Below are 15,206 nucleotides of genomic sequence, written 5' to 3' on the forward strand. Positions count from 1 at the left end.
AAATTGCTTACTCTGTGTTCCCCTAGAACTTCAAGTTGTCTTAGCATTTGTCCTGCCACTATTGCAGTTGTGTATGTGCACACCTTCTCTCTGGACTCAGAGTCCTTTGATAACGGGGACAAGAGCCTGGCCCATCACAGGCATTGGATAAATGTTGAGTGAGCAACTACCAGGCTTCCCACACTTGGCAAGGAAGTCAGCCCAGCATACAGCAAAGGCATCTTTATCTTTCTCACACTGCAGAAGAGAGTGACTTTCTAGTTTGGAACCTCCATGGGCAGATCCTTCCCAGACAATCCAGATAAAACCAGACAACTAGCAATGTGTCATCCAGGGGCAGGGCCTGGGATGCACACCTGCCTTCAGTCATGCGTCAGCTTCTCCAGGAAACATCTCTGCATCTGCCCCACACCTTAGTATCTCTGACCATAGCCGCCCCACACCTTAGTATCTCTGACCATAGCCGCAGCTTTACAGAATGAAAAAGGAAGAGCTGAGGTGTGTTAGGTGGTTCTTAGCAGCGCAACCAACAGCGTGGCGTCTGGAGCATGGGAAAGGACTTGCACTCCTAGTTAGAGGTCATCTTTGGCCAGCATTGTACAGAATCGAACTCTGAGTCATTGGAATTCCTGGCTTAGGGAAAATGAGAGGGCCAAGGCTCTTAGTTCTCTGGTTTGTTTTCCTTTTAATGGAGTTTTGTTTTAATCCTTGGCAAGGGAAGGTGCCTTGCTGCCAGCCAGGAGGTGAAAGGTCAGTAGGCTATGTTCTTAAGAAATGGGATTTCCTCCTTTTTGTTCATCAATTCTCCTTACAGGAAGGAAAGCTCTTTAAGCACATGGCACTGAGCTAGGTACTCTGATCCTTGCTCCAAAGCAGCACTACTATGTCTGCCTCAGGGAATATATACCCAAAAGGAGCTGCCATTTTCCAGGACTGCACCTGGTAAACACTCTTCAGGAAGGCCTAACACATCCTGGTTTGAAGTTGTACAGGACCCTTTCCCAAGAAGAGTACTCACAGAGACCTGCATTTTTACCGAATAAATGAGGCAGGTTCTTCTTTCCCTCTATCCAAGGGAATTCTAGTTGTCAAAATTGTTTTACAGAAAGGAACTAGCACTGATTTAACTGAGACTCACCGACCTGAGACTGGCACCCCGTGATTCCTGGTTCTTAAAACACCATGTTTTCCCCTGCTTTATAAAATACCTAGTTTGCCACATGATTCAGTAGCTCTGGATTCTGATTGTTTTATTGTCAGAAGATTTTTGCACAGTTACTCTGTAGGGCACCTGGTGAAATTGGGGTCCAAGTGATTGCTCCATACTCGTGTGACAAGTGTGCCCAAGTGTGGCTTGGGTTACCCAGACATCTCTGAATCGTGATCGTTGAGTTTGCTGAGCAGTGACACAGAATTTTTCAAAGATGTAAATAGCAACCATGAAACCTGGAGACAAGGCAGTAATGTGTAGTGGGCCCAAAAGCCAGACCTGGGGTTAGAATCATTGCTGCTCACTCCGCAGAAGCATTGGCTTATTTTCAACAGACACAATAACATGGTGGAGGATGGCGTGTGGTAAGACAGCTCCAGGGTGTCGTAGGAGAGAAAGGACCAGGCTCCTGAGCTGGCAGGTCCTGGACTCTTGATCTAGCCTCAAGTTGAGTCAAGGAGGATTGAAGGGTTAGCACTATCTGCCCGGGGAAGCCTTGTCTGTGGTTAGCAATGGTCCCAGAGGAGCCCTCTGCTTGTCACAGCAGAATGAAGGGTTTCCAAGTACCGAAGGAGGTGATTTCTAGCCTGAGTAACTGAGTCTGTTCTGAAAATGCCATTGACTGTCCTAGCCTAATTCACCATTGACTTTCACATTACTGCCAATCAAAAAGTAACCTCACCAGGCCCACCATCCCTTCCAATAATCTTTGTGTTTTGGGTCATCGTTCCATACCACATCCCATATACCTAGGTTTGGTTCACCTAGGAGGTAGGGCCTGATTTCAGAGGAGGCCAGGCCTTTTTCAGTAATCTCAGTATGTCCTCTAAACATTAAAACTACTGTGTGTCTGCCTCAAGGAATATATACACAGAAGGAGCTTCCATTTCCCAGGACTGCATCCGGTATAAACTCTTCAGGAAGGCCTAACTCATCCTATTCTGAAATTGTACAGGAGCCTTTCCCAAGAAGACTTCTTAGAAGTTTCCACTTACTTTGGAATGTGTGTGGTCTCTCAGTGCCTCAGAATAAAGCACTTAGCAATCGATAGTACCCCACAGTCACCATGGTTAGTGATGCACAGTTCCTTATAGAAAGCATGAGTAACATTTAGCCAATACCTCAGCATTTCAGAGTATTTTGCAGTCATTGTTATTCAGCCCTACCACTGATGGGCTCTTTGGTTCTCATTTTATGAGAATTGATACAAGTAGGGTTCTAGTCCTCATTTCACCACATAATTGCTCTGTGATCTAGGCTTAATGACTCAATTTTGCCATCTGTAAACTGAGCAAAGAGTGGAGGAGGAGGATTCTAGAGACTTCTCAAAGAACCCAACAGCTCAGACAACTCTTGACTTGAAAGAGTACTGGCAAGTGCTTCATTTTGATTATACTTAACAAAGTGAAAATTCTGTGTATTTTCAATACAGTTGCTGTTTAATTTTTTTAACCCTCGAATTCCAAACTTGGAGTTTATTTCAGATGCACTGTGGAATGCAATTATCTGGTGGTCTAGTCAATATTAAAGGCTTTCAGTTCCTGACAAGGTTGAGGGAAAAGGCTAAAGACACATCCAGATATATTCCACAGCTGAGAGAACCAGTTAACAGACACACTCCTCCAAGAGTGATAGTTTTAGAGTCCAGGACGCCCCTTTTTTCTCACTGGGGTAGAAGGCAGGAGACAGATCAGGCTGGGAACCACAGTGCCTCCACTTTTTTTTTTTTTTTTTTTTTTTGGTGGGAGCGGGTGAGGGGTATCATGAACCCCTTTGAGAATCTTATGGAAACTATAGATGACTTCCACCCAGAAAACTATCCATGTAGGGGAAAAATTGGGATTCGAGTCTGGGGAATCTCTGCATGCCCCAATGCTCATGAACCCTGAGTTAGCTAACTGAGCTCTAGAGTGGAATATGGGAGGCAGTAGCCGAGTTGTCCAGAGTTGGTTGACAAATTTTAAAAATAGTAAAAATATAAAAATGTTTTTCTCCCCCCTCCCGCTCATTGCCCTCTTTTCCTTTCCCTTCCCCCGTATCTTTGCCCTCTCTCCTCGCTCCCTTCATTTCTCCCGTCTCTCGCTCATCTTGCACCACAGATGTCCCAGCCTGGTTAAAGAGCCTCCGCCTGCACAAGTATGCCGCGCTTTTCTCCCAGATGACCTACGAGGAAATGATGGCCCTCACTGAGTGCCAGCTGGAGGCTCAGGTATGTGCTTGAGCTGGCCGTTGCCTCAGAGGGTTCCTCCGGTGGAACCAATCTATGTTCAGGTCCCGGGTAGACTTTGTTTGGTCCCATCCCTGTACACACCCAGTAGCTTGCATTGCTCTAGGACTGTTAGGAACTGGCCAGCAGTCTCCGGGGAGCAGGGCTGTGTTGTTACTATCAGAGTCCAGTAAGGATGAAGACAAGCAGATGCCATGGGGTAATGCGGGGAAGATGGGGCGTTAGGAAAAGGTATAAGCTAGACATGCTCCTGACTCTAGAAAGGAATCAGTAGAGCCATCTAGAAGAACTAACATTTGGCCAAGGCCTCAAAGAACCTGGGCTTTTATTTTCTTTGCACTCTCCTCTCTCTGCCCAACCAGGGCCTGTCTAGGGAGTGACAGATGCACTGTCTGTTGTCTAGTCTGGTTACAAACCATCCCACTGGACTGGTAAGTAGATGCACCAAGTCATGGCTCAGACCTGCCCCAGTGATTTTCCAGAATCATGTTCAGGCTGTTCTTAGTTGAGATGGGAGTAAATTGCACAAAATATTTTTTTTCTTCTAATCACCAATCATTAAATTTCCCCAGGTCTCAGATTTCATTTCTCTTCTGCATGCCATAAAAGGACAAAAGTCCTCTTTCTTTTTTAAAAGAATTCTTTATTTTTAATTTTATTTATTATTATTGTTGTTGTTTTAATTTGCTAGAGGGCATATGCACTCACCAGAGAGACAGAAAGAGAGAGAGAGAGAGAGAGAGCACACACAAGCCACCAGGTCTGGGATTCAAACCTCAGTTGACCATGTGGGAGTCCAACAACTTAAGCACCACATCACTTGCTGGCCCCAGTCCTCTTTCCTTCTAAGGCATCTTTCCCCAAGTGCAAATGCCAAAGGCCAGTCAACAGAACCCCTGAAACTAAGCGTGTTTGCTAGCATGCTGTGCTCGAGTAAACTGACCCGGCTGATGCCTTTGTTTCCCTTGTTTAAAATGCTATTTGCATGTTTCACTTTGACCATAGCTTCCTTTGAGCAATGATTTGAAAGAATTGATGGTCTAAACAGGCTAATAATATTTCCCCTGCAGGAAGAGGGGATTATACCATTTGGGGCAGCTGGTCTATACCTCCCGCAGATCGCTGGTTTCCCGTTGCTGCTTCAGTACCCTCGGTTAACCTCTGCGGGCCTGGCTGAATACCAGTATTGAGCCTCAAGACAAAGCCCAGAGTCACTGCACATTCTCAGAGAATGAAAGGCACTAATTTCAACTTCCTAACATTTCTCCCACTGTTTTTTTGGGTCTTGATTGCTCCTTGAGATCCTAGGGGTTGATGAGAACAGTTTCTAAGAGTATTTTTGTGCTTGGGTCTGAGTTGAGGGAAAAAAAATCTAAGTCATCAGTTGTTCGACTTGAGGGAAAAAAAAAAAAAACAAGACATAATTGACACCAAGGGCAAAGCCGGAGGCCAGCACTAACTTTTCAGTCATTCAGTTCACTTGAACCCAAAGTGAAAGGTAAATAGAAATCAACCTCTGCCCCGTTTTCAAAGACTAGTTCCATTTGTCCCTTGAATGTTGATTTTTCTAAATAAAGATGATTTTGCCCATATGCCAATCCTTTCCTTCCTTAAGAGGAATTCTGTGGAATGCTTGTAAGAAGTCACCAGATGATGGAATTAGAAACTTGATTTTAGAAAAGACTGCCTCTTGGGGAATTTGCCATATCTGTAACCAACAAGTGTTTCACTAAGTCCTTGGGCTTGTCATCACTACCCAGTTAAGATAAAATCCATGGACCAACAGGTGGTGTGGAGGTTAAGGCACTGGACTTACACATGGCTGACCATGGTTTGAGTCCCAGACCCAGCAGCTTACTTTCTCACTCTCCATTGCCCTTGCCCTGTCTCTCTCTGGTAAGCACACATGCCCAATAGCAAATTAGAACAATATTAGTAATAAAAAAGATTAAATAAATCTTTTTTTAAGCATTACATTATTTAAATTAATTTACTTATTTTGACTAGAGAGGGACAGAGTGAGAGAGAGAGAGAGAGAGAAAGTGAGAAAGCAAGTCACCGACTCCAGCACTTGAACCACGGTTGGCCATGTGAGAATCTAGTGCCCTTAACCACCATGCCACCTGCCAACCCCAAATAAATAATTCCTTTAAAATAAAAAAGATAAAATCCACAATTCTATGAATCCTAAAAAGTCATCTGAAGTGATGACTGAATATGGATTTAAGTTATTTTCAGTTCTAGTTTTCCTTGCAGGAACAAAAGAAGAGCTTCAAACAAAAAGTCCCTGTGTTCTGTGACACCGCGTGTGGACTGTCCTGGGTTCACATCTCAAGATGGGGACTAACACAGGGAAAGTTTAGGGAAACTGAGAGGGGCTGCAGTGAATAATCCTGGAAAAAAAAAAGAGGGATGTATGTAAAAAGTATCTTTTAAGACCATGGAGAAATTTCATGCTGGGTAAGATAATTGGCTGTCCTGTCCTCTCTCAGCTAAAGGGCATATCCAAAAGACACAGGCAAATGTGTAGCCAGATGGAGCTAGCATGTTTAGAAAGAAGAGGTTTATACTGTGGGTACTAATGAGAAAGATAAATGGACATTGACTAGTCTGCGAACATGTAGGAAGAAAGACGATAAGGTACTGAGTACCCTCCGAGAGTCTCTGAGCTGATCTTGAAAAATACCTTTTTAAAAATAGCTTGCTTTTTAATTACAGAACGTTACCAAAGGTGCAAGACACAAAATTGTCATCAGTATTCAGAAGCTCAAAGAAAGACAAAACCTCCTGAAGTCTTTAGAAAGGGTAAGTTATAACCGGGCAAGGGAAACATGCCCACCTTTACTGCAGAGAATGGACCAAGGGAAATGCCCAGGTGAAAGTGTCACTGACAGACCTTATAGAATGTGTCACGTGCTTGCCTCACCAAACTCAGAAACCGTGAAATGATTTTGAAGTTTCCTGGTTACGCATGTTTCTTTGTAACCTGCCACGGAAGTGTCCTTATTTATTTCCTGGGTCCAGGCTACTTCTCGGGCCATCCCAGAGCTCTGCTAAAGTGCCACGAAGTGCACCACTTGTATGCACAATCGCCTCTGCCTTGTAGAGATGAGCAAGGAGTTCAGCTTGCAATCAAAGGCTGAAATCTTGACAAAACCATGTACGTAATATGCAAATGTGTTCATGCCTGCTGTCCACCCAAGGGAGGACCTGGGGTTGAGAAAAGCTCCCCAAGAGTGTCAAACACCAGTAGGTGTACCCCAGGGTCAAAAGAGGGGATCAAAAGCATTTGGGAGACAGAGTTTGCTCTCTTGAGAATTGCAGACTAAAGAAGAGAATGGGTCCCCATGACTTTGGCAGGAACTCTGTCCAAAATGCTGAACAAGGGCCAGAGGGTGGCAGAGCAGCAGTGCTAGACCCACGTGGGTGGTCTCAGGTTTGAGGTCCCTGAGACCTCCCTCTGCACATACCAGATACCACATGCATGCCTCTAATCTAGGCTGGCGGAGACTGGGGGTGGACCATGACATGAAGACCCTGTTGGCCCCTCCCCCAGAGAATAAATAAGTAAACCAATTTTTAAAATGCTAAATGATGGGACCAGCAGTTAGTGTAATGGCTATGCTGCTGGACTCCCACGTAGTCGACCGTGGTTCGAGTCCTGGACCCAGCAGCTTAAACTCACACTGGGTACGTGTGCGTGCATGCCCAAGATCCCAAGAGGAGAATGGAGGAGAAGGGATTGCGGCATGGCCATCCTCCCCCGGGGTGATTTCTTGCTTTCTGTCTCTGTCTCTGTCTTTCTGGCAAGCGCACGTGCCCTATAGCAAAAATCTCTCAAAAAAAAAATGCTAAATGATGAAAAAAATAGTTTATTCCAACATCAAAAGCAATTTTCAACTGCCTACTGTTCCTTTTTCTTTGCTGTCTATACAGGTTCTCTCTTTTTTTCTTTTCTTTTTTGTAGAGCTTTTTGCCTTCAGGTATGTGCACTCCCGAGACAGAGACAGTGAGAGGGAAAGTAAGAAATCACTCCCCCTACCCAGGGGGATGGCCATGCTGCGGTCCCTCCATTCTCCTTCCAGGGTCTTGGGCACACATGCACACACACCCAACATGAGCTTCAAGCCACTGGGTCCAGGACTCAAACATAGTCAGCTATGTGGGAGTCCAGTGACTTAAGGGCTACTGTATCTGCTGGCCCCATCCACAGGCTCTTTTAACTTTATGTTTGGATGTCACCCTGGTAACAGTGTCATTTTCAGAACTTAGGAGCTAGATGAATTCACCTAAGATCCAGTGGGGGGCTCTACATGAACCACAGCGAACCAGTGTTACCCCGCCTTGGAGCTGAGGTTCTTTCTTGTGCATTGGTGTTGGGAAGCAGCTGGGTGCTGGGTGGGAAGTTCTGTAAGTACCTACAACCCGCAGAGCTTGAGTGGTAACCTGTGCTAGTAATGCCAGGGAGCTTTTGGAAGGGGATGAAGTATTGAGGCAGGCAGATCTAAATTAAGTTCTGTGAGCACATACACATTTTAATGGAGTGAGATCTTTAACTTATTCACAAAAATGTGTGAGATTTTCACATATACGATATGTTTAATGTATGTCACATAATATGTTTATATATGGTCACAGGATATACAATTCTGTAAGGAAAGTTTCTTTAAAAACCGCTGGATGGATGTACAAGTAGAGGCTGCTCACAGGCACATCCAACTAAGAAAGGCCCATTCGTAGTTACAGCGAGTGACAAATTACAAGTGATTAGTGCCATTTTTAATATAAGAAACTGTTCTTTGGGGGAACATTCAAAAGGCCAATTTACTCCTTGTCTGTTTGAAACTTCAGAAAGCATTTTGCATGAGGCTTAAGATGGCCAAGCATTATGGTCAAACTTATTTCCTTTCCCTCCTCCCTGCCTCCTTTCTGGAGCATCCTTCAGGAATTCATTCATCTTCTCTATCACTGAAGAAGTGAACCCCCCTGAGAGATTGACTTGCTATTGGTTTTTTTTGTCCCTGAGCCTGGAGTTGACTTGAGCCTGTGGAGCTGCCCGGGCAGCAAGGAGGTACAGGTGGCCCTGACATGCCATTGACTTTCTATCTAGCCTTTGATAAGTTGGTGAGGTTTTCCTTCCCCAGATTTCACACCTAGAATGGTATTGATCCCACAAAAATACTTCCTCCCTGGTTCACCAGAATGGAAAAGTTAAAAAGATGCCGGCGGTAATAAATAAAGTGTGATGCTGGCTAGTGGCCAGGAGGGAAGCCATAGTGAGTGAGTTGATCTTTTAAGAGAGAAAATCCGTGTCTGGCAGGTGACCAGGCTTTGCTTGCTTGACAACACCCAGATGTTCAGATTCCCTCCATGCTGTCCCTTCAGGAGCTGATGGCCTGGGGATGGGGCGACTCTTGCAACCCTCGGCTGGGTTTTTTCTTCTCTGAGACACACTTCTTTGCTCTGGGGAGGGGGTTGTAACCTGTGACTGCTGATGGCACCAGTGACAGACTTAACTCAGCCATCGCTGCACTCCTAGACAACCCTTGTGCATTATGCTGTTGCAAATGCTGTCACTATGCCCTTGGCTGCATTCTTACCTCACACAGCACCCAGTAAGATAGCTGGGACCCCGCCCACAGTGAGTTCATAATCAGTGGCAGCTGCAGGTGTGCACCACGCCCAGGCTCTTCCATTCAGTTCCTGAACACGGACTGAGCAGTTGCCTTGGACTGGATTTGCCCCATCTACTGGAGGCTGACTGTGGGTAATCTGTGGTTCCTGGCCAGGGGGAACTTAGGACATTCACTGGGACACACATTAGGACAGATAGTTGGTAGCAGATGATCTCACGATCCAGTGTGAGCATGGTCATCCCGAGACAAGTGGAGGGATCCTCCTGGGATGACCACTCTGTAGTGAGGAGGGAAACCTTTATAGGAGCTGATGCTGGTTGGAAAACTCATTAGGAGACTGAAGCAGGTCCTTATTGGACCTTACACTGAAAACAGAGGCAGTGAGGATGGAAGAGGATAGAAGAGATCGTTTAGAAGGAGTTCAGTGGTTATTAGGAGGTTTGGGCTTGAGCATTGTGACATTTGGGGGTGGAAAATATAGGAGCAGTCACTGAGGAAGGAGAAATAGAGTTAATTGGGACAGAAGGCATCTGAGATGCCTATGGGACACTCAGGGGAAGTGGCAAGTCAGTGGCCTAGAGGACAGGTCAAGAGTCCAGGAGCACCATGAGGAGTAGAAAGGCCCACTGTGGGTCATCTGCGTGGAATCGGTAGGTACTCCCCAGAAGTGTGGGTCGAGCTGTCGGAGCTACGTCCAGACCCCGTGGAGCACTGTGATTTAGGCTGAGCTCCACCCAGAGAGTCAGAGAGGGGGTTTGGAGCAGAGTCCCATCAGGCACCTGGCTGTGTCATCTGCACTGGAAACAACACTGTCCCCTCAACAAGCCATTGGCAGCCATGACAACAAACGTTTCAGGAAAACAGGAGGAGACAGCATGGAAACTCACGACTCAGGAAGTGAATTGCCGATGAGGCCATGGGGCATGGGCATATAGACTTCTCAAAGTATTTGGCAGAAAAATAATAATAATAATAAGTTTAGAATAGTCACTGGGGCAGATTTTTCAACATTTACTACTTTAATAACAAAAATGTTTCCATGCTTCTATTCACGGTCTTTCCCTTTTTGACGGACTCTCAAACCGTGAAGCTGAACCATTTTTTGAGCTAGATTGTGTCCTCTTAGTTCAGATCTGAGTCCTTGATTTCATCAGCTACCAAAGAGAAACATCAGTTAAGGGGTACTAGAAACTAAATATTTCCAGGGTAGTAACTCCTTATGTTATTGGGCTGTCAGGAAAGTCATAATGTGTTTTTCTATAGTTTTTCTGTGCATAAGTACATCATAACTTTTCCTATGACCCACAAGTAGGGTGTGCTCCCTGGGCCCTCCCTACAGGGCCGTGGTGGGCCAGATTGCCCGTTCCCAGCTCTCAGGTGAGCTTCGTGGAGGCACGTTATTCATGGACAGCTTCCTTTTGCCTCTTTGTACTTATAATACAGCATTATGATTTTTAAAATGTTCCATCCGTACCAGTAAACCTTTTAAGGTAATCAGGACAGCTGCCTGTATCCTAGTTTTAAGAGAAGGATGCTTGGGACCAGCAGATGGTGTAACAGTTACGTCGCAGGACTCCAATGTAGTCAACTGTGGTTCAAGTCCCAGACCTTGCAGCTTAAAACGCATGCCAGATCCTGAGAGGAAAATGGAGGAGAAGGGTTTGTGGCATGGCCATCCTCCTGAGGAGTAATTTCTTTCTGTCTCTCTGTCTCTCTAGCGAGTGCACGTACCCTACAGCAAAAATCTCTTAAAACATAAAAGAGAGAGAGAGAGAAGGATGCTCAAGTGAGTCCAAGCTCTTCAGCAACTTGGTTCAGGATTACACCTGAAAATACTCTTCAGCGTCATCTCAGGCCACTCTCAGCTCCAGCCCCACTCAGCCACATGCAGCATCTCTTCATCCTTTTTGTCTATATTTTCATTTCTCTTTTCAGAGACACACTCCTCAGACATACAGAGAGCAGTCAGGGGTCCCTCTTTTGTGTTCCCACAGCTCCCTGTCCTGACACCCATCCGTACTCTACAGACCCCAGGAACTGTAATTATATAGGGAAACCATGAGTTTTATGTCCCGCTGTGGTCTGAATGTTCACATGTCCCCAAAATTCCTTTGGTAAAGTCCTAACCCCTGTAGTGATAGCATTAGGAGGTGGGGCCTTTGCGAAGTGATTAGGTCATGAGGTTGGTGCCCTCGTGATTGGGGTTAGTGTCCTCAACGGCATCCAAGAGAGACCACATACCCTTTCCACCGTGGAGGGAAACAGGGAGAAGGCTCCTTTTTTGAACTGGGAAACAGGCCCTCTCCAGAACCTGAATCTGCCAGCACTTAGACCTTGGACTTCCTAGGCCCCAGAACTGTGAGAAATTACTGCCGCTGTTTAGAAGCCCCCCAGTTTATGGCACTTTTTCCTGCAGCCTGGGTGGATGAAGACAGTGCCTGTGGGTAGGAGGGCTGGCTCAGCATCTGTCTGGGGAAGAAACGGAGGAGAGAGAGAATAGATTCCATTAGATACAGGAGCCCTCTCTCCGATCCAGAGGCCAGTTCAGGGCAAGGGTGGTCAGAAGGTAATTCCCCTCCTGCCTGTCCATAGAGGCCTGGCTAAGGGCAGTGCCAGACCAGATTCCCCACTATCTGCTTTCCAGTGAGTTTTGTAGCAGCACATTAGTTCATGGACAGCTTCATTTGGCTTCATTGTGCTTAGAGGTAGGATTGTGTTTTCCATGTGAAGGCTCAATAGAGACTGGGGCGAACGCGTGTCCACATGCAGAAGTAATTCCTGCAGAGTCCAGGCCGCTAGATTGAGTTCCATTCGGGAAGTGTCTCGCTTCCTTCTCAGTCTGGGCACTCTGTGTTCAGGAATTCCTTTTAAGAGTTAGGAATGTAGGGAACCAGCAGTTAGCATAATGGCTATGTCGCTGGACTCCCACGTAGTCGACCACGGTTCGCATCTCGGACCTGGTGGCTTAAAACTCACGTCGGGTGCGTGTGCGTGCGTGCCCAAGATCCCGAGAGGAGAATGGAGGAGAAGGGATTGCGGCGTGACCATCCCCTCTGGGGTTGATTTCTCTCTGTCTGTCTGGTAAGTGCACGCACTCTATAGAAAAACCTCTCCAAAAAAAAAAAAGGAATGTAGGGGCCGACAGGTGGCATGGTTGTTAAGGGCACTGGACTCCCACATGACCAACTGTGATTCAAGTCCCAGACCTGGTGGCTTGCTTTCTCACTTTCCCTTCCTCTCTCTCGCTCTGTCTCACTCTGGTCAAATTAAAATAAACAAATAAAGTTAAGTTAAATAATATAATTCTTAAAAAAAAAAAAAAAAGAGTTAGGAATGTAACCTGGTCATCGTGCCACCCATGGGTGCTGGCTTGAGTAAGGGTATGGCTAACCAACTGCAAGCCATGTGTTACCTCTAAGGCAGTGCCTTACTTAATGTCTATGTGGAAATGAATCAAATTCTATGATTCTTGGGAAGTTTTTATGAAACGTGTCTGACATTACTCATTATGATGTTTGGGGGCTTTGGGAGAGTTGTTGGTTTGATGTGTGATAAGGTGTGGGTGCCCTAGCAGAAGGGCATGGCAGGGATACACGTGATCGTCCCAGCTCAGCTTGCCCTGTCCCTTCATGGAGCAGCCTCGTCCCTTTTCTCTCTTTTCGCTTCCTCTCCCCAGTCGAGGGCTAGCCTCAGTGCTGCCTGGGCAGTTGGCGGGAACTTGAGGTAGGGGCCGGGGTCCCCAGGTGGCCCATAGTTGGGCAGGAATGATGGGAGGTCCTCTCCGGGCATGGGCCAGCTAGCTCACCAGCACATGCCTGCCCTGGTCAGATCACCAGGTCATGATGGCATCTAGATTCTCGGAAGGACTGGTCCCAGCTGGACAGCAGAACTGGAATAACGGGGAGTGCACCCCAACCCCTGCACGCGCCCGCCGGCCCAGACTGCAGCCATGCCCGCCACACAGCCCGTCCTATTGAGAAGGAGTGTGGTAGGCTCTCTGAAGCCCGCCTCTTTGAAGGGAAAATGGACTTCCCTGAAACAGGCTGGGCCCTGGCCCTGGCTGGGTCTGAGACAATTCTGGGGGCTAATTAGAATTTCGCTTCCTTCATAAACCCGTGTGCCAACTAGGCTAAGGCACAACTCAGGCTCCACTTCCAACCCGCTCCTGCCCAAATAGTGTGGCTGCTGTCCTTTGCCACCGAGGGTTGAAACACATCTAAGTCCTCAGCTTTCCTTTCCCTCCTCGATTGATTGGAACGTTTTGGGCCGAAATGACTGTGTTCTGTATGTTTGCATTCCCTGTTGTCATCCAGCAGGTTCTCTTGATAAGAGACAATCCCAGGAATGAATTGGGTACTCCTCTGTCGCTCTTTTTTTTTTTTTTTTCCCCAGAGAGAGTTTTGCTATAGGGCATGTGTGCTTGCTGGACAGAGAGACAGAAAGTGAGAAGTCACCTCCTACAGGGATAGTCACTGCATTCCCTTCTCCTCTTGGGATCTTGGGCACGCATGCACATGTGCCTGGCATGAGTTTTAAGCCACCAGGTCTGGAACCCAAGACAGTATACATGCGAGTCCAGCAATGTGACCATTACGCCACCTGGTGGTCCCCCTGTGCCAGTCTTTTTAAATTACAGTCATGCTATTCTGGGATCTCAGATTACCCCATTAGTAACCAGGGCCCTAATTGTCAGTGTCCTTCCGGGTGCTGTATGAGCACCAGGGGCAGCACCGTGTCAGGGGGCCTGGCCCACCTACCATGCCAGGGAAGGCCCCTATTCCTGGCCCACTCCTCATCACAAGGATTTGGGCTGCTTGTCCTGTGCCTCTGTGAGCATCTACACAGAGCTAAATACCTATCAGTGTCAACTTCCTTTCCTTTTTCTCTTTTCTTTTCTTTTCTTTTTTTTTTTGAGATATTTTGCTATAAAGCATGTCAACTCACTGGAGAGAGAGACAGAGACACATACAGGGAAAGTGAGAAGTAACCCTTCTCCATTTTCCTCTTGGTATTTTGGTCACACAAGCACACATGCCTGGCATTTTCAAGTGGCCGGGTCCGACTCAAACCATGGTTGGCCACGTGGGAGTTGAGGGTCTTAACCACCACAGCAAATGCTGGGCCCCTGTTCCTTTGTCTCGTATCAAACTGTACTTGCAGAATGTTCTAATTTTATTATTGAACATGTAAGGACATGGCTACAATGGAGTCTTCAGAAAGTTCACAGAAAATGTGTATTATTTTAAAAAGTGTATGGATTTCGATTTCTTTTGTGCCAGAATAAACTCCCAACATTAACTTCATTTTTCCATGAGCTTTTTGAAGTCCCTTTGTATTGCATTGTGTATATACATACACACACAAACATATTGGGTTGTCGGAAAAGTCAAGACCTATTTTTGCATAGAAGAAAATACATCATGACTTTTCTGACAACCCAACAAAATGTATTTCTCTCCAGAATAGCCCTTCTAAAATGCATCCGTGCCCTGCTCACAACCTGGTTTTGCATCTCATTAGATTGAACCCCAGCAGCCCTCCCCAGCCCTTAGGCCTCTACCACAAGGCCAGGCAGCTCCCAGAACCTCACCTCCACCCCCAGCCCCAGCCCCACCCCCTCTCCCACCACAGAGCTTTTCATTGCTCCTCACACTCCACCTCAGAGCCTCTGCCCTGACGGTGCCCCCTGGCTGGAGCACTCCTTCCCGGGATCCTAATGCCCATGCTTCTGGGGGCTCTGGGTCCAGTGTCATCGCCTCACAGGGCCTGCCCTCACAGCAGCCCTGGCCCACCCCGCAGGCTGGCACAATCTGTTCATCTCATGGTGGGATGTAAGCCTCCTGCGGGGGGCCTAAAGGGCATGCCCGCCACATCCCCATGCCGAGCACCCCTGCCTCCTCACAGGAGCACACCACACGTCCTCTGAACTACGCAAGGCAGCACGTGAGATGGTGACAGGCCAGCTTGTGCTCTACAGATGCTGGCATCCTTACACCATCTGAGGAGGCAGCTGCTTTGCTGTCCTCACTCTGTACACAGGAAAACTGAGGCAACAGAGAGGTTACAGCATTTGCCCAAGGTCACACTGCAGTTTCAGAATTCAGCCCTGGACATCTGGCCCAGGGTTTCTGCC

General features: G+C 46.9%; 1 protein-coding gene across 7 annotated transcripts in view; it reads left to right on the top strand.

The window, feature by feature from the left end:
• The window catches only part of SAMD4A (sterile alpha motif domain containing 4A), a 259,702-nt gene that overhangs the window by 203,986 nt on the left and 40,510 nt on the right, over positions 1–15,206 (top strand). For all 7 annotated transcript variants that reach the window (XM_027776640.1, XM_027776642.1, XM_014592415.2 and 4 more), the window contains 2 exons: positions 3,310–3,419; positions 6,156–6,242. In XM_027776640.1, the coding sequence (XP_027632441.1) occupies positions 3,310–3,419; positions 6,156–6,242 (197 nt within the window). The remainder of the gene's footprint in view (positions 1–3,309; positions 3,420–6,155; positions 6,243–15,206) is intronic.

Source organism: Tupaia chinensis, unplaced genomic scaffold (assembly GCF_000334495.1).
Source record: "Tupaia chinensis unplaced genomic scaffold, TupChi_1.0 Scaffold000688_1, whole genome shotgun sequence".
NCBI lineage: Eukaryota > Metazoa > Chordata > Mammalia > Scandentia > Tupaiidae > Tupaia > Tupaia belangeri.